Source organism: Varanus komodoensis, unplaced genomic scaffold (genome assembly GCF_004798865.1).
Source record: "Varanus komodoensis strain SLA01 unplaced genomic scaffold, ASM479886v1 scaffold20_1, whole genome shotgun sequence".
Taxonomy (NCBI): Eukaryota; Metazoa; Chordata; class Lepidosauria; order Squamata; family Varanidae; genus Varanus; species Varanus komodoensis.
Window position 1 is genome coordinate 18851248 of NW_025335587.1, and position 19799 is coordinate 18871046.

At 43.3% G+C, this 19799-nt stretch overlaps 1 protein-coding gene across 2 annotated transcripts in view; it reads right to left on the reverse strand.

Moving 5' to 3' along the window:
- Window positions 1-19799, reverse strand: part of MED13 (mediator complex subunit 13) — an 85913-nt gene that overhangs the window by 35237 nt on the left and 30877 nt on the right. For both annotated transcript variants that reach the window (XM_044429805.1, XM_044429804.1), the window contains exons 3-6: window positions 9467-9612; window positions 5332-5529; window positions 1548-1730; window positions 255-417 (exon numbers count right to left, since the gene is read on the reverse strand). In XM_044429805.1, the coding sequence (XP_044285740.1) occupies window positions 255-417; window positions 1548-1730; window positions 5332-5529; window positions 9467-9612 (690 nt within the window). The remainder of the gene's footprint in view (window positions 1-254; window positions 418-1547; window positions 1731-5331; window positions 5530-9466; window positions 9613-19799) is intronic.

Consider the following 19799-nt stretch of genomic DNA (forward strand, 5'->3'; position numbering starts at 1 on the left):
GCTTAAAAACTGAGAAGCTTTTTGCCTGGAAAGAGTGCCAAAAAAGCACCAAAGGATCAACGCTTCCAGTCCTTGGAATCCAACCCCTTCTGCATCTGTCACTTTTAGCCTCCTCCAACATTACTACTTCTCTGAGCTACCTTTTTTAAAAAAATCCTAAACCACATCCACCAATTCAGCAACATGTCCAGCCTTGGTTGAAGAAGCTGTACTCCATTTTAATTTCAGTTCATATATATACTCATGTGTCGTACTTTGTCAGGGGTCTGTTCATACTGCATTCCTGCCAGACTCTGTCAACCACTTGATTGGCCAGCTTCCGCGGAATTCGGCCACCATGGTGGCTAGTGCTATCAGAGCTGAATACGTCTGAAACAGAAGACAGCTTCACCCACTTCTGGGCTGAGCGAGCATCAACTGACGATAAAGAAAAAAGCCAACAGAGGAATTCATTAGCTCTTGCATGCCATTCACTCCATTTCCCCAAACAGAAATGCAAAGACACAAGCCTTATCAATGAGACAAAATTACTTGAAACGGGTATCAAATTAGAAGCAACTCAAGTGCTGGCAGGCATTATGTACATTACAGGCAAAGTTCGGCAACTCAACATTTTATACCATCGCTTGCAGTATTAAAGAATTGCTCTAGCAGATGGCTGATCAAAAGGCAGGCAGAAGTGTCATAAAAAGGGCAGTTCCAAACATATACTAAACCGAGTCTTCAGTATTTACCACATAACGTTCTCCTTACAGAACATTATACAGTACATATTGGTTAAAACAAGGAAAATGTTTTGCATTCAGAATTATGTGTCAGAAATTACTAGCAATCATAAGAAGGTGCCTTCTTATAATTTCCTGCATGTTTATTAGTTGCAGTTTTCTAGCTTTTTTGCTACTGAAAAATGTACTAAATTGTTAGCTCCACCGTTTTAAGCGTGGACTGCACCTTCTCTGGGCTCTGGAATTCAGGGAATAGAAAGCTCCGGGCCCTGCATTGCACCGTATCTTTTCTTGGCATGTCACAGTTGTGGATGAAAGGAAGAAAAGGCAACCCAGAGCACAGGAAGCTAATGGCGTTCTGTGAAATTTCTGACATGTAAAAACCACGAGGCATGAGCAACAGTGGTGCCTCTGAACACAGGGGGCTCTGGACCGAATCAGGACAGGCCTGAGACAACAGCATCAACTGCTTTGTCCACGTGTTACTCTTGTCTTGACCGGTAGACCAGAGGTGAAATTATTGTTGGCCCTTTCTGTCATTTTCTTTGAGCAGCCTTGGAGGCCCTTGTTCAGGCCAAAAGGTAGTACAGAAACGTTTAGATGGATATATAAATAAATGACATAGAGTCCCCAGGGCTGGAGGGTTCCAATTTCACTTCAGGAGACTTGCCAGAATCCATTGGCACTAATAATTACTTTACATGTTGCATGGTAGGTTTTCTTCTTCAGAACAGCACAAGTTCCCCTACTTTGGAGGTGTCAAAACAAGGCTGGTTCCTAGAAGCCTCTGTTCAGGCAGAGGAAGATTCTCTTGTGCCGTACCTGTTTGAACTTCTTCTGGGGATGTAGGTGGAGTCAGAGTAACAGAGGACATAGCTGCGTCTCTTGTGGAAGCAGGCACTTGATGGGCACCCAAGCAGGTGCTCGACCCAGTAGTGCTAGGAGCAGGAATGTCTGTCTGAGGAACTAGAACAAAGCATGCTGGATAGACCATTCTCACGCCAGCTTAAAAATAATTGGGAAAAAGAAGCAGAGTTTAATCATGATACCATGTATCCCAGCCACTAAAGACATCACAAGACAGACTGCTTTTTATGCCTCGCTTTTATATTTCTCCTTTCCCCTCAGAACAGCATGCCTGGCCCAACGTCCCCCAGCCAGCTCTATGGCTGAGCAGATTTGGAATAAAGGTCCACCAGCCATTATATAAGCAGTGTTGCTAATCACCGGGGCTTTTCATTAGCTATTTCAGAGCCACTAAACGAGAAGATCAGTAATGATGAATTAGCTTTCCGAAAACAGAACGTGCTCATCACTGCCAATTTGCCCCGTGAAACCAAGAAAGGACTCAGTTCCAGCAGAGCAAGGAGGCCTGACCAATCGGACTGCCACCACCCATGAGACAACGCACATTCTATCATTTGCCCCAGCGTTCTCTGCAAGGTGGAGAGACTTAGCAGACACGTAGGGGGGGCCCTTGGTGGAGAGCCAGTGTCGGAGGGATGCCTCAGAGACAGAACATTTCAAAGCCAACACACTACAGTATCACCCCAGCTCCCTTCAATTTCAGCAAAGGCTCAGTACTGCCACCCTTGTTCAACAGGTGATCGTTTCTTACAAGCCTCAAGGAACCGCTTAACATAGCTGAAGAGTCGCCCAGTTCCCCTTCCTCAGAGCAGAACCACAGAAGGCCTGCTGAATGATTCGGAAAACTGAGTTCTGTAATGCATGGCTTATGGTTCTCTTCAGCGATGAAATCCGAGACTATTTCCGCTCTCACATATAAATCGTAGATGGCCTCTCTCATTTTGCCCATGCCACAATTATTCTTCTGCCCACTGCTAGGCTAAAAGCATGTTACTTGTCAGTGATGCAATATAATTTATCTACCTTTTCTGTTCTTCGACTAAAGCAGTAAAACTCCCTGTCATCTTGGTTATAAATCCCAGTCTGCTTTGGCCTGTAACAATGCCACTCTTCTAAGTGAAGAAGCTTAAACTTTAATCCATCTCACTGCCATTCTTCTTCCTCGGGTTAGATAATGCTGCATACCCCAAATGTAGCTTACAATTCCTCTGACACTCAAAAGAGCAAAAGGGTTGTTTTCTCTCCCTGTGAGATCAGACTTGTAAATGTTTCTAGCTGGTCAGAGCTGAAACAAGCCATTTCTTACTATTAGCTATCTCCTGATCCTGCCCTTTTCTCCAAGGAGCTCAGGGTGGGACAGATGGCTCTTTCCCTGACTCTCCCACATCATTTTATCACTACGACAGGCCCGCAGAGTCAATTAAGCTGCGAGATCTATCGACTGCCCCAGTGTTACCCAGTGACATTCACAGTCAAGTGAAAATCCAGACCTGGGTCTTTTGGGGTCTAGCCTGACACTAATCGCAGAACACACTAGCACCAATCTTCTTAATAGAAGAAACAATATGGGAAACAAAACGGAAGGCAAGTTTCTCCAGTGTGTATCTGTCCGCAATCCTTAACTGCTCGCCTGAGCCCAATTTAATTTATTTGTGAAAAGACATTATGGGATTGTGTTGTTAATCTCGAACTCTCATGGATACTGGTCATGAGAAAAATCCTAAATTGTAACATTTTGAAAACATTCCTTCCACAGGTTAAAAAGATGAAAGCACGCAAAAATACACAGCGAGACAAAGAGATGCTTTGTTAGAATAGCCCAATGTAAATAATATCCTGTTCAGTCATAAACAAACAAACAGGATTACTGACCAGATTTGTACGACTCAGGTAAAATCTGAAAAGTACTCTAACTCACCCCATTCTCGTACTGATTTAAATCAATCCACTAAGCATAAAAGGTTATGTATGCGATGTGAGACAGACTTAAAGTCTTTGTTTTCTTATGGCACAGTAAAACTGTTCCAGATTTGCCTGCAACTACACCAGGTCATGCTCACGATTAAACTCCAGCTCAGCATCTGCTGCTTGGAACAGCACAACTGGTTCCCTACAAATGTGTACCGGGCTCTCCTTCTGGTGCGTCACAGGAGGACTGGTGCCTAGAGGGTTTCATCAGCTCAGCTACGCCTAGACACCCCGCCTGTTTCCACAGCCTCTGAGGCACAACTAAGCAGATCTGCAGGAACGGGAATGGAACTAACTGCTTGGAGCGAGCCAAAGTGCCGGTACTAGGTGCCCCCGACCCCAGAGAAGAGATCAATAATTCCTACGGCAGACCAATAAACATCTGCCATCAAGCCTGTTAGGAAGACATGTGTCCCTTTCCTTGGGAATCACTAACATTTCGGTCCAGCTTTGCCCCCCCACCTCAGTGACACCCCCCCCTTCCAAACACTGTGCTACAAAAATGTGCTCGAAGCAATTCATTTGTACAAAAAAAAGAGAATAAAACTAACTCTGTCTTACTAATGAAGACATTTCACTCGGTATAAACACCAGCAAGTTCCACCATGTGAGCTGTTATTATGAATCTCATAAAAGCAACAATGATATAATGAAGGCATTAAACACAGTCTCTCAGGAAGAGACTCTGTGCTGCCAAGCATTGGCGAAGTCCTCTTCGTTTTTATATTTCTTCTGCTACCTATTTACTTCAGCAACCACAAACTCTGACTGTTTAATTAGTCTGGTTAGTTTTAATGTTAACATATTCCACGATCAAATTGCCTGGAACCCTGTGTCCCTGTAACAATCCTTGTTCTGGGCATTTTATACTTGCTCCCTGTGAATCCAAACTGGTTTATCTTCTCGCTCTATATTTTGTGGCTTGTTCATAGTTTTAGTGCACCCTTTTCCAGCAAGTCTTTATTCCTTTATTATATGTTATTTATATCCCAATTTTCTTTCCTTGTGAACCTCAAGGTAGCTACATGTGGTTTGTCTGTTAGTTTATTGGATTTATACTCTCTCCCCCTGCTGCCCTCTGTCTTATCCTGGGAGGAAGGTTGCACTGAGGGTCTGCAACTGCCCGTAAGTCGCCCACTTGGCCGAGTGAGGACGAGAACCATCCCTCTTCACCACTACAATGAACTGGTGGTCTCCCCTCCAAGCTCAGGCCAGACCCAGACTTGCTTAGCTTCAACAGGGGGGATACCTTATGTGCCCTCAGACCATACTCTGGGCCAAGTCTTTACCCTTTTTTTAACCTCAGCGTTTCAAATCAAGAAATGAACGGAGCAGGCTCTCAGAACCAAGGAAATGATTCTAGCTTGTCCTTGTTTATAAGGGGGACAGAATTTTTATCTTTAGTAGCTACTCCTTTTCACCACACGATTCGCAACTCCTAAACTGAACCTTTGACACCACACTTGACAAGCAATATATATTTTACTAGAACTGCAATGTTTATTTTATTGTTCTAAAAACTCGTAATTAATCAAATAATCCCACATCTCTTTCAACACCAGTACTTACCATCAGAGTGAAACAGTAGGGATTGCTTTAAAAAAAGCATTACCCTTTTCTCCTACGGAGGACAGAATGCCATTTCTAGAAAGACGGCTGACTTGCATCAGCCAAGTTCACATTCACAAGCCTGAAAGCTACATTAAACCCTTCATAAATAATAATCAAGGCTATTTCATTTGTTTGGGATATCATAAAAAAGCTTTCCTACCAACAAGGACTTCCACAGCAGCAAGAGAGTCATCCTCCCAATCCATTTCTTCCTGTTTTTCCTCCAATCCCTCTTTCAGGCTCGACGCAATCGGATAGAACTGCTTCCATTCACCGATCAGTTTTTTTGTAGCCGAATCAGACAGCTTGAAGGACTGCCCCGTGAGTGTACCATTTAATCCAAATGGGCTTAGAATAACTAGAAGTTACAAAAAGGGAGGAAATTTAATGCTTTTGCCACAGAGCTCCTGTAGTATATGCCGAAAGATGGCTGGTGTGTCACAGATGACTAGCCTTAACTCTGTATCAGCATATAGCCTAGTAAAAATGGAGAATATATTAGGATAATAGCTACAAGAAGAGCTCAGAGAATCCTAGAATAGCAAAGTCAGAAGAGGCCAGAAGGCCATCAGGCCCAGCCCCTGGCTCAGTGCAGGACTCCGAGTTAAACCATCCCTGACAGACGGCTGTCTAGCTGCATCTTCAATGCCTCTAGTGTGAGACAACCCATAAACTCCCAAGCTCTTGGGTTCCATTCCTGTACTGCTCTAACAGTCAGGGAATTGTTCCTGATGTCTAGCTGGCTTCCCGTAACTTGAACCCATTATTCTGTGTCCTGCACACTAGGATGATCGAGGAGAGATCCTTCCTCTTTGTGACAAGTACTGGTAGAGAGCTATCATCTCACAGTCTCCTCTTTGAGATGAAACATGCCCCCAATTCTTTCAGTCTCTCCTCACAGGGCTTCCTTTCCAGTCACCGGGTCATCCGTATTACCCTCCTCGGAACCCTTTCCAGGTTCTCTGTGTCTTTATGAAACGGTGGTGCCCAGAACTGGACACAGGACTCCAGGTGAGGCCTCACCAGCGCTGAGTATAGAGGAGAACCAGCACTTCACATGTCTTCTACTAGTGCAGCCTAAAACAGCATTTGTCCTTTTCGTGGCCACATCACATATTCAACTTAACTCATGCTCAACTGGTGATCTGCAACCATTCCAAGATCCTTCTCACTCGCAGCATCGTTGAGCCACGTATTCCCCATCTTGTAACAATGCATTGGGTTTCTTTTTCCTAGGTGCGGAACTTGGCATTTGTCCCTATTGAATTTCATTCTCTTGCTTTCAGCCCAGCACTCCAACTGATCAAGACACTCATTTCTCGGTATTAACTATCCCACCCATGGAGGGTTGTTCCAGTCATACAGCCCATTTCCATGGAGGGTAGCCAACGCCTGGGAATTTTCCCCTCCCACGCCCCAGAAGGGCTGGAAGAGAATTTTACTTAAGACAGGCTTCAGTGGCTAAGGAGGCAGCAGGAAGCTTCAGGGGAAACATTCCAGTTTAGAATATTTACATAAGCCTGCAAGATAGGACAGGATAAAACATTTATTTAGCCAGTGTAACTGGATAATTGTGTGGGTTATCATGGGCAGCTCCAATTCTCTGTACATTCCTCAAAAACTGATTGCTAGTTAATATAGCAGGAGGTTACACCTTCCCCACCCACTCCCATATCGCTTAATACACACGGGGACGGAAAGTCCACCTCCAGGCATTTCAAGCTTCAACATCCAGTTTTCCTGACCAATGATCATGCCAACAGAGACTTGTGGGAGCTGAAGTCCAAAGACACTGGCAAGCTACTTTCTGCTTACAAAATCTGGCAGTTATTCAGACACATTACATGAAGGAGCACAATTAACCTTGGACTTAAATGCTCCCACCCCACCCCTTCACACTAAGATCAGTCTCTTCTAAACTTGGCCTGCAGCATATCAGATAGCCCACCATGCTCAAACCATAGTCTCCTCTAATCAAATGCAGACAAATTCTGAGGGGATCTGTTGGTGACACACAGGTATGTGATGCGGTGCCACATGGAGGTGGGTAGAGCTTTGCAGAGCAAAGCTCAGGGAGCCAAGGTACCATTTGGATGCCAGGAAGCATTTCCTGACAGTTAGGACCCTGAGGGTATGGAATGGGCTTCCACGGGAGGTGGTTGAGGTCCCATCAGTGAGGGTGTTCAAGGATAGGCTAGACAGGCACATGGTAAGGATGTCACGAGCGAGCGGAGCCGGCTGGAGCCGGGGGTCAGACTAGATGGCTCGGGAGGCCCCTTCTGACTCGCTCAGTTTCTATGTTTCTAAATCAATTTGCAAGCTCCAAACAAGCTCCAATAAACATTTCCCTGTTTCCCTGTTGCTAACATTGGTATGTGATCAGGTATGCCAACTCAGGTCTTGCCTCCTGCTATGTCTTAACAACTCTAAACCATGGTTCAATGTTATGGATAGTCTCTTAACTCTGACCAAGTTTGAAACCTCTCCAGAAGTATGTTGTCTAAAGTTCCAGAAATAAATAACTGAATGCCCTTCTTTAATTAACAGGATAGACCATACTGTGCTGCAGTACGAAGCCACCCTCTGCTGGTGATTTCGGGACAAGGACTTATTGTCCCTCATTAAAATGTATGTGTACCGAAGCAGTGTGAGTTATGCAAGAATCAGTGTACCAGAACAGCAGCTAGAAATTAATGCAACTGAACATCTGACACAGAAGCTCGTCATAAGAGCACAGTGACAACAATAATCTGGTTTACAGGACAAAGCGATTTGAAAATTAAAAAGAAATGGAAGACCAGTGCTATTAAATGAAGCTAACCCCGAAAGCTGCTACTTACAGATCAGAGTGCAGTTCTTTAAAAATAAAAGAGGGAAAACCTGGTAACAGAAGACTGGTGTTCTCTGAAAGCGCAATAAACTGGTCTATGTTAGGAAAGTTACCCTTCAACAGTTGGCAGCAGCCAGGAGACAGCTGAAAAGCCACTGAACATATGGCTATTCTTCAACCTACACATAGAAGAACCAGTCAAGATTTAAAAAAAAAAATGTTCAGAGCCCTTCCAGGAATAAACAGATAAAGATCCATTTAATGCCATGGGGTTCCAGGATTTACTACAGCATTTGGGGCCAATAGTCAAGATTTTTAACACAACAGACAAACACAACAAGAAGAGCTTATTATCTAAGATTTTACGTTGATGGAAGGCTCAAGTTCTGCAAAAACATTTGTTTTAAGGAATCAGGCTTAGAGTAAGGCAAGCAGCTAACCCATTTTTCACATTATCAAAATGTAAATACAGGTCGGCCATCAAATGAAATGTACACTCAGAGAGGAGAAACGAATCAAAGTGGTGTCTAAGTATACATGTGCGATACACTGGACATTCCTATTTTAAAATATAGTAAGTATACATCAAAGGGGTGTGCACATGGGCACACGTGGGCTTGCCTGTCTGTCTGTCTCACTTTCTCAAAAATGCTACATGAAAAACAGCAAGTCTTGCTTAAAAAGGCATGTACTGCCCTCCAGTACACAGATTCTCGCCATGTTTTCCAAGCGCACACGGAGCAGCTTTGGACGACATGCTCGTGGCTCATCACGGATTATTTAACTTTCAACAAGCTGTGGCCCACGTGGGCACCGGGTTGCCGCATGAGAATCCAAAACAACCCTACATAACCCTAAACTGAACCGTGAGACGCGCTCACGGGGCTTGCATGCTGAAAATGGGAGCCATGATGCACAGGCTCAGTAAATGTGTGTGTGAACACCCCCACTGGGACCTGCAAACCAGACAAAGCGGAAAAGAAAGCAAAGACCAAATGCGAAAGGCTAGCAACCAGGCAGCAGAAGTGCCTGCAAATCCACTAAGATCGCCCAGTTCAAGATCTCCCTGTGTTCCTTATCTGATACGAAGAGGCCCTACTCCGGGAACCCTCTTTGAAAGAGATCAGGAGACAGAGTACTCGGAGGAGGGCTTTCTCTGCGGTGGCACCACGACTGTGGAATGCGCTCCCCAGAGAGGTCCGCCTGGCGCCGTCATTATATGTGTTTTGGCGTCAGGTTAAGACTTTTTTTATTTGATCAACATGTTAATGTCAACTAATTTTAACTGTATATGATTTATTTAATTTATTTTAAATACGTCAGTTTGTGGAATAGCTAATTTATTTTGTTTAGGATTTAGAATATTCTGTAAGCCGTCCAGAGACAACAGTGATGGACGGCCTAAAAATTTCCTAAATAACTAAAATAACTGAACCGAGAAGATGCAACCTCCAAAGAAACCTACCTTGGAAAGGACTGTTAGACTGCTGAGCCATGGTGAGATGCTCTTCGCTGACAAAGTACACGGGCTGGTGCTGGTTGATTTCCACGCTGGTGCAAACATTGCTGTCCCCGTGCAAGAAGAAAGTGAAGGAGCAGGACAGGTGCTCGCTGAGGAAGAAGCAAAAAATATCAAGTCCGTTAGCACATGGAGGTATCCTAAGAAGAAACAGGCTAAACAGCATTTAATAGAATGGGGGAAGGGAGGATTCCTAAGAAATTTGATTCACCTGCTGGAACAAAGGGGGGGGGGAGAGATGCTTATTTTTGCCCTGCCCTAAACAAGTGTCCAAAAATCTTCAGTTAAAACTGTACTATCTGCATCTCTCTCGAATCATGTCATGAGGCCAAGATTACATCATTTGATAAAGAGCAGGCGTGGGCAGATGGGAGATACAGAGGTACAGGTGGGTCTCTGGGTGATATATAACACAACAGCAAAGGTCCCGGTGGTTTAAGAAGAGCTACAAGGAAAGCATTTTCTTCTTAAATTAGACTGCTGAAATCAGGGAAGCTGGCGGGGAGTGGGGGGGTGGAAAGGGAAGGGAACTGAAGTCGGGGGGTTCGGTGAAAGCATTTATATTCAAACTCCAGTTCTTCTGAAAACAAATTCTTGCACTGAGCTGAACTTGTACTCAAGAGATCACAGTTCTACATCCTTCCTAAGCCACTGTTTTGCACCTAGTTTGGACTGGTGGTACTTTGGATTCTCGCAAACGGAAAAATAGATCCAGCAAGCCTACAGGTTCCCATCTTGTTGAAGAACCAGCCATCTAACAAGTTTCCAGCTCCCTGGATGTCAGCTGATCCCCAATGAACAAGCCATATGCAGGGGAAGTATGCGGAGAGGTTTATCAGTGGTTAATGCAGTAAGTCTTGCTGGGTCCACCTAAAGGGGGGGGGGGGTTGAGGCACAATTTAAGACAGCTTTTTTGATCTGAGTCACACCAAATGATAAGCTAGGATCCAAAGACATCTGGCTTGCTTTGCTCCTCCGCTCCTCCACATTAACAACTGCTAAGCAAATCAGAAAGGTTTGTTTAATGTGTCTTTTGAACCAAAGTTTCTGCTTGTCACTCCCCAAAAGCAAGCAAGAAGAAACTTGGTTTCCATATCCTAGCTTGGAAAGGAATCAAGAAGCCAACATGATGCTAATGGGGAGGAGCAATTAGGTTGTGTACACTAGCAAAAAGCTTCTTCACAATAAGCCATGTTTATTCTTCTGCGTAAATGACCTTAGCCGGGAAATTTTCCAGCAAAGTTTGTGATGATTGGCTCGAGGACTCACCAATCCACCGTTCCCTCTATGAAAGGAATTCAGCTGTTTAAGGGAGTCAGCTGAGTCGTTAGACTCCAATTTTCAGAGCTAAGAAGAAAATTAGTGAAGCGGTACCTCTGAAAGCAGAAGAATATAAACTGCAACACTGAAAAGAAAGGTATATTTAACCAGGCCGCTTAAAATTAATCCATTTGTTTACACTCCATTATCTTCAATGACTAATGAGCATTACAGAAAACAAAAGGTCTTCACTAAAGATTCAGACACTTTTCCCTTCAATTAAGTTATAAGAGACTTAGCAAAACACATGCTCCGAGGCATCCTTCCAGACCTCAAGCAGAATCCAGAAAAGCAACTCATTCCGTCCCTAAATAAATACAAGTCCTGAAAATTCAGCACTTAAGGCACAATCAGAAAAAAAGCCTACAGTTCCCAGTATGCGCAGCCTCTTTTCTGTTTAGACATGCATAGGATTGCTCTCAATCTATTTCCACAGCTTCCTCTCCCTCACACATACCCAAACACACATGAATGTGACTGAGAGGAACGTTTTTTAAAATTACTTTATCCTGCCTTCCTATGCTTCAATAGACAGAGTACAGGAGACCTCAATTCATGGGAAACCTCGATTTAAGTACCACCTTAGGACCATTTCGCACATTATACAGATGTTTGCCACAAGAATCCATACTCTGCAAAGAACAGCAGCCACTCACAGATCCTTGGCCAGGAGACATGCACAATTAGGATATTTCTGAATGAAAGAAGCATATTATTTGTTGCATCCACACATTATGTTCTGAAGCTAACAGTTAAAACAAGATAATATGTGAAGCCACCCTGAGCTATTGGACAGTTTCAGGCACAATCTAAGGCTGGATGTTTGGATTCTCTCTCTCTCTCTCTCTCTCTCTCTCTCTCTCTCTCTCTCTCTCTCTCTCTCACACACACACACACACACACACACACACAGAGGGAGGGAGGGAGGGAGGGAGGGAGGGAGAACTATTAGCACTCCTACAACTTAGCTGTCACAATTTCCCCCCAAAGAATCCTGGAATCTGCAGTCTGGGGAAGGCATTGGGAATTTTCTGTCAAAAGCGCCCAACCCTCCCTTCAATGCGACTGCTCCCCAAGTTCCTGGGAGGGAATTATTATTAAACGCGTTTCCTCAGAGGCCAGTCTCCAAGGGCGGGTTTGCATGCCGTAGAGCTCTTTGGGTGACTTTGAGCCACTCACCGACCCTCAGCCCAATCTTTCTCACAGGGTTGCTGATGTGAGGTGGAGACTGAGAAGAGATGAGGAATTCTTGTACATTAAACCACCCAGAGAGCATTGGCTGTGGGGTGGTTTGGAAGTGCAGCAGTTAAATCACTTCACCCTGTTGGATTCAGATAAACACACAAGCCTCCATGAACAGCAGCAACCCCAACACAAGCCATGAGTTCTCAAGGCGGCTTGTCCGTGAAAAATAAGCCACGTGGCAGAAGTTGTGATGGCTTTGCGTATGACAATGCACTATGTCAAGTCCACAGTGTCAAACAACTCTTGTCACTGGGTCCAAAGTGAAGGGAGCACCTCCAGTTAAAAGGACCAGGTAGATTTCTGTCCAAGACCCCAGGAGAGCCACTGCTAGTGGCCACAAACCATGCCAACTGGCCAATGTCAGGCAGTACAGTGGGGCTTACTCCGCAGTGAATTTGCACAGGATTACAGCCCAGAACACAGACATGACGGCAGTCTGTCTCCTCCACTAATAAAATAGCAATAGCAAATTCTCCAGGTGATCAGTGAGAACTATTGTAAATTGCTGAGTAGCTTAAGTGTGTTCATTTAAAAATTAACACAAAAAGGCTTTGTGCTCAAATCTCAAATACACTGCCCTGAAATAGAAACAAACATTGAAAACTAGGGGATGACATAAAAAGCATCCTGAGGTGCCTTCTTCCTTTTGCTTTTTTTTTTTCCTTGCAGGAGGGATTTAAAAAAAACAACAACAACAATTTTACTATGTTTCTTACTACCTTTGCAATGGTATAAGAAATATAGTAAAAGGATTTGTTTTTGTCTGCATGTTAGTGACTGTCGCACACTCTCTCTTCAAATATGTCGAGGGCACCTGCAACAAGGGATTCGCATGAAGCTGCAGAAACAGAAATGCAGAAATCAGAGCACCTTCCCTTCTTACACGCCCCATTTCTCTTTGGCGATCTTGCTGAGTCTAAGAGCACAAGGGAATACCAGCACCACTACTACAAAGGAAGCCTCTTAAAGGATTAAAATCAGTATTCTAAAAAAAGTCAAATTTCCATCCCCCTTCCACATCTCAGTGAATGGCAGAAATGCTATATTTATAATGTTAACACACAAAAGCATCAAAGGAAAATCGAGACTTCATGAGAGTGCTGAAATGCTTTCAACCCACACAGCTCAGATCCTAGAGGCACTGCTCAAGCTTTGTTTACAGTCATCTAACAGAGTCCTCGAACCAAAGATCTGACTTCTTCCCCCCAACATACAGCCAATTGCTCTTTTTCCTAGCACAAGAACATGAACGGATATCATCCTTAAATTACCAAATTAAGCCTTGTGCGTGTGCTAAGGTTCAGAAGTGCCTATTTTCTTGCAATCACAGCACAATTACATAAGGCATCTAATTTGTAGTTCAGTATAACAATGCTTGTTTTGACCGTTTTTAAAAAATTCTCAGTTCTCCAAGAATCCACACACACTCAACATTCTTGCCAGCGCACGATAGGAAAACAACTTAATGTGCCCCTCCTGGCAAGAGAGAGGAAGAAAGCTACCTATTCAGGAAATCCTCTGGCTTTCTAATGCAACAAATCAAACCTCTATAACCCACAAGTAGGCCTAAGTCACCTCAAACAGGCATGGCACCTTTTGGAATGCAGCATTCTATGTTTTACGTTGGCTTCTTCCCTTCTGAGCTGCAGCAGCCGGCAGCTGGGATTATCAATAGTGGCCTAGATTTCTGCCTTATAGCACTAGACTCCAGGACACCCCCAATATACCTTCTCCGATTATTTTTATCTGGGTTTGTATGAAATGCATACAACTTTCTAGTAATTTCACAAAGCTTTCAACACAAGTGAATCAAATAAGTATCCATGTGAAGTCAGACCTCATTTAGAATACAGTGTCCAGTTCTGGGCACTAAGACTTAAGGGACATGCAAAAAACAAACAAACAAAAAAGGATCCAGAGAAGGGCAACAAAAATGATCCAGGCTTTGGAAGCACGGCCCCCTATGAGGACAGGCTGAGAGAACTGGTTGTGTTCAGCCTTGAGAAGGGAAGGCTGAATGGAGACATGATGTCATTCTAGAAGTACCTCAAAGGCTGTCACGAAGACGACGGTCAAGATCTTTTCTCAATGACACCACAGTGTAGTTCAGGGAATAATCAACACAAGTTGCGACAACCCCAGTTCAGGCTAGGTATCAGGAAGGGTTTTGTCATTGCCAAAGCAACATGACAGTGGAATCAATTGCACAGAGAGGTCATGAGGTCTCCCTCACTAGACATATTAAAAAAACAAAACTGGGCAGTGATCAGAGTGGGATTGCGTCAACTGGTGTCCTGCAACATCAGGGCGCCGGACCTGATGGCCTTGTTGGCCTCTTCCATCTCTACTACTCTATGATTCTATAAAAATGGTGTAATCTATGCCATTGGTTCATATACTGAAAGCTTTGCAAGATCCTCAATCTACTGCATGTAAACAGGTATTTTGTAATATCGGTCTTCTAGCTATCAAAACAATGCAAAGAATCCATTTCCACTTTCGTTTCTCAAAGTCCGTGGAGTTTTTATACTCTTAATTTCCATAACATGTAAATAGTAAAGACTGTTCAACACAAATTTTTGTTAAAAAATTATCCCCAAAAAGCAGCAACTGCTAGTTATACCCAAAACTTAGGTTTAAAAGAAACTACATTGGCTACATCAGACCGCTAGCAATTAGGTGAACGAGGAAGTCACTTGTTGTGGTATACGACAGACACAATTATGTAAACAAATGTTTATGTTGCAGAAGATACCGTCACATGTGGCACATCGAACTCCACGTAGCAATGTGCTGATTTGGCATTTTGAGGTGGCGTCCACAGTCGTTTCTCAACTTCTCAGATATATTCACAGGCCCAAAATATTGGGGGCTTTTGCTGTCCGCTAACAAGCAAAGAGGGAAAATTCACTGCATGGTCATGATTTTGTCCTTGTGTCGGGGTAGCTCGTGCTAGATCTTCCAGCACTGGCTTAAAACATTTTCAGCACTCACTTTCAGCTGGGAATGTGCCAGTTCTTACACAGCTGCACAATAGCTTGTAGAGTTTAGCTCAGAGGAGGAGGAGAAAAAAACAGGACACATTTGGCATTACTGCTAAACCCCTTCTAGGAAAAACAAGCAGACCTGACAGAAACAATTGAAACCACCAGCAATGGGGATGCTGCAGTCTAACCATTACGGAAACTTTCTATCTGCTAGGAGAAAGCTGCAGATCTAGGTGGGAGATACTAAATGAGAAAACTACGACCAATACTTTCTGCAGGAAAACAGGACGAAAATGCCCTAGGATTTGGGGACTAGGTAATTAGAACTGGGGTGCATAACCCCAAAAAGAATACACTCTCAGTTACAGGGTGTCTCCATTATCATCAGAAACAAACCAACAAGACTTAGTTACTGCTGCAAACAGTATACTTCCTTTACACCAGTTAAAAACTGCTAAACATTAATTGTAATTTCGCTAATACATTCTACACCTAGAAATCGAAAGGTAAAACACAAAAAGTGATGTGACAAGCAACTTCGTTTCTGAGGAGAAGCAAGCTGTTGTCAGGCTTATCTTATTCTTTGCTGATGGATTCTCTCTCAAAAAAAGAAAGAAATTAAATGAAATAAATAATTTTCACTATGGGTATAATCTAGTCAAATTGAAGTACTTTCAAATCCCATTAAATTCAATGGGAGAAGGAGGGTCAATGTAAATCAAGTGTCCCAGTGATATAATTTCATATAATTCCCTGAATAATAGTAGTTTCTTTGCTAATTCTCCACTGCACAACTGAAATAGATGGCTGTCTTCAAGAGTTTTTAAATCTGGATTGTTATTAAGAATGTGCACAATTCCGTCTGCAATTTTGGGTTGCCTCACAAGCTGTTTTTCAATTTGTTTGTTTTATCATACTGCTTAGGGGTATGATCCTGTGCAACTGAATTTCCCCTTACTCTTCTCCATTGCAATCTCCTGCCCCATCTGCTTCAGAAGACTGCTAGAAATTTTGATGGGAGGAGGAAGGGTTTAAACAAATCGTTGCCCCTTCCTCACTCCTGATAGAAGCTGTTCTGTCACTGCAAAATGCTAATCTGACAGAAAGCCACACCTATAAAATGTGGTTTTGGTAGGACTTTTAGTGTGTGCAAAATCTAAACCATTATTTTAATGAGTTTTCTCAAATTTCTTTTATTCAGGCAGAAGTCTGGTAAAGGACTGGCGGCTGAAAGAGTTACAAGCTTCCTAGTGTCGGCAAAATGCAATTTAACAAGTTAAAACTGAGTTCCCGGCAAAAAGAAGTGTAGATCCTTTTTGATTGTTAGTCAGGCTCCTTAGTAATCTTAGAAGGATCTTAGTAATCCTTCAGTCTTTCATAGAACCTATACATTGCATGAATGAGCAACTATTATGTTGCAATTTTGCCATGTCAAGAGCTAGACTGAAGAACTCAAAAAGATTGACGGAGTTTAGGAATTTATTGATTTTGAGTAATCTTTTGTTTCTTTAGGATCTTTGGAAGAAAACACTAGGGCAATTATAGGAAAGATCCTAAGTGCCTTTATGTTCTCAGGTTAACATAAGGCAAATGAAAAGGTTCTCCAAGCATATCTTTGTGTGTGTGTGTTTGTTTTAAACAAACAATTATACAAACCAAGTCTAGTAACAGCCCAAAGCCTAACAAGTTTATTCTCCCATTCAGATACATCTGGGCTATAGTCCATGAAAGTTTACAACAGAATACTTTTGTTAAGGTGTCACAAGCCTCTTTTTATCATTTTTACCACAACAAACTAACAGGTTACCTTCTGGAAATAGTAACAATAATGAAATCATCCCAGTCATTTAATTTTTACTCAGGTGGATTGCCACAGAAAAGATGTGCTCGTGAAACCGAGCACTACACTGAAAGAGTTGTGGTTGTGTGTGTCATCTCCTCTCTCTGTTTGCCTGTGCACGCTCCGGCCTCAGTAAAAAAAATTAGCCTTTAAGATATCACCTCCTTTGATGGCTGGCTTGAAGAAAAGAACACCAGGTCTGGCCTTTCGAACACTACATTCTGAACCCATTAGCTCGCTTTTGTTATCCAGGCTGTACAGGAGACAAAGCGCTACACCCAGTTGTGAAGTCATACACCCAGCCAGCCTGAGCGTCTGTGCAAGTAAATTCCAGATTGAGTTCTTTTGTTATCCAGCATGTGGCAGGCCTGGAGGCGGGTCCAAACTTTTTGAACCCTGTGACTGGAAAAGGAGTACTCCGGGCATTGTGACGGTGCGGTGCCTCGGCATATGGACGACGCAGGCCCCAAGGAAGAAGGGCAAAGACGTCCTGAATCCCAGTAATAGGAGTGGGATGGCCGATGCAGTGGCAAACTCCAAGCTACACGACCGAGTACAGCATCACGGGGTTCAAAGGGACCTTGCAATCCGTTATTTAATCCCATGGCATGCTTAGTCCAGCCTCTGCTGGAGAAACTCCAAGGGTAAGTCTGGTGCCCCTCCGGTGCTAACGCTAAATTGCTCTCATCATTAACAAGTTTCTCCGAAAGCAGGTGCGGGTAGCTTGTTCCATCATCCTGCTGGTTAGGACTGATAGGAGTTATGGCCTTAGCTGTTTTGGCCTAGTCACTGCCTACCTGCCTTCATGTCTAACTAAAACCTGGCCTACTGTGACTTGTCCTGTATCCACTGGGGAAGGAGATAACAAGACTTTGCCCTCTTAAATGAGGGAAGTCTTTCCATATTTGAAGAAATGTATTGCCCCTGCCTCCACCTTCTCTTCTCCAGGCAAAACACGGCCATCCTCCCAGCTACAGAACTCCCCTGCCCCTCCACAGCACCATTTCTCTATACACTGCTGACAATAATACACTCCAACAGGCCTACACCCTTCTTAAAGGGTAGGACCCAGAACTAGACTCAGAAGGTCAGAGTCAGCACTGCTGCAGAATAAAGTGGAATTGTTCTTGCAATTTGGAAACTAGTTCTGCTAAAGGACTGTAAAATCTAGAAAGGTGGATTAAACATACACAATAGGAAAGACAGCATTTTCTGATTTATAGTAATCTAAGCTATAAGACAGTCAATAGGAACTACTCTCAATTTCTTTGAACAAAAAGAAGGGTTGGCTTTTGCACTGGTTTTACTCATCCACACAGGAACCACAATCCGTAAGATTTTCTTCTATGAGGATGAAGGCATGGCTATGAGCAACACAGCTATTTTGGAAGCATGCTTTCATCAATACAGAGTTTGGGGGTGGTTTCTAGAGCGTACATACATGAGCCTCGGTATGCCCACCATGCTGTTTACCCATAGGGCTGTCCTGTCATGTCAAGCAAAAGGTTTGCCGTTGTGCCAGGCAAACCATGATTTAAGCAGCCCTCCGGTCAAGTCATGAGACACCCCTGTTGCTTGGCTTTGCACAGCCCAGCACAGCAAGCCACGGCGAGCCAGGCAGCCATGGGACCACAACTATAATGTGAGCTGTAGAAATATTAAGTATGTGGTTTTGTAAATATTGACTTGCTGGTGGACATGTGATAAACTTGGATTACTTTGGACAGGTTTTCCAAAAGCAGTACGCACATTACAAGGCCTGGTACCTCTGGTCCTTTGCTTTTTATGGTGGACTATGAGAAATGTCTCGGGGCTGAGTGGTATACAGATTTTGAAACACAAAAGTGAACACTTCAAGCAAATGGGACATCCATAAACATTCCAATGAAATTAGAAACATGAAACTTTCAGAGCATTTCAGACTTCACAAAAACAAATTAAGTGAACACACTGGAGTTGTTGGGCCTTTTTCAGTCGAAACGTGCACAACACTGAGCCCTTAGTTCTTTCAAAAACTGGGGGAAAGGAATTTTAAAATTCCTTTGGGAATCAAGACTAAGATCAGCAGGAAGAAAAAATCCCTCTGGACATCTTTGCATCCTAGCTCTTAGTGTGCCATTTTGTTTCTGTCAGGGCTAAATTGTCAAGTTTAATATAAAAATAATGAAAACCAGTTCAAAAAGCACCTCCCACAAAGATGAGCAACCTCTGCTTTTATTATCAATTACCCTTCAATGTAACTGTGTTACTTTGTTAGATTATGAACAGATTTACATTCAATTGGGTAAATGCACATTTTCTTTAAAAATCCCATTCTGCAAATAGCAAAATTTAGCTCTTCACTTGTGCTATTAATTGGGTTATAATATATTCAATTGCTCATTACCCAGCTTGAATAGCTTTAACTAGTTCAGCTTAATTTGACAGTCTACAGTCAACAGCGGCTTCTTCAGATTAAGTGCCATCATTTTAAGGATTACCCAAGGCTCTTAAGAAGCACACTGAAAGACTTGTGAATTATCAATTTATCAGCTACAGAAGCATGAAGAGAAGTTCAACACAGAAACAAGCAACTGAGCAGTAAGAAGTCACCCTGCTTTTCCCTTCCTACTTGAACATGTTCTTGCCAAAAATGGCATTCCTCCAAGAATTTGGCTGCTGACAGATTCCCTCCCCATCCTGCACCTCGACAAGAGTGACATCATCACCAAGATGGTTTCCCATTCTAGCTACTGCTCTCACGTGATAACCACCCTGTGGTGGAAATTCATGCGGAATAAATGCTGTCTTGCCACACTGTACTTTCAGGAGCATTGTCTCGGGGAGGAGCCTTGGTCAGTTTTCAGGCAGTTCTCTCAAGAAGTCATGCTGTATTCATGGGGTGGGG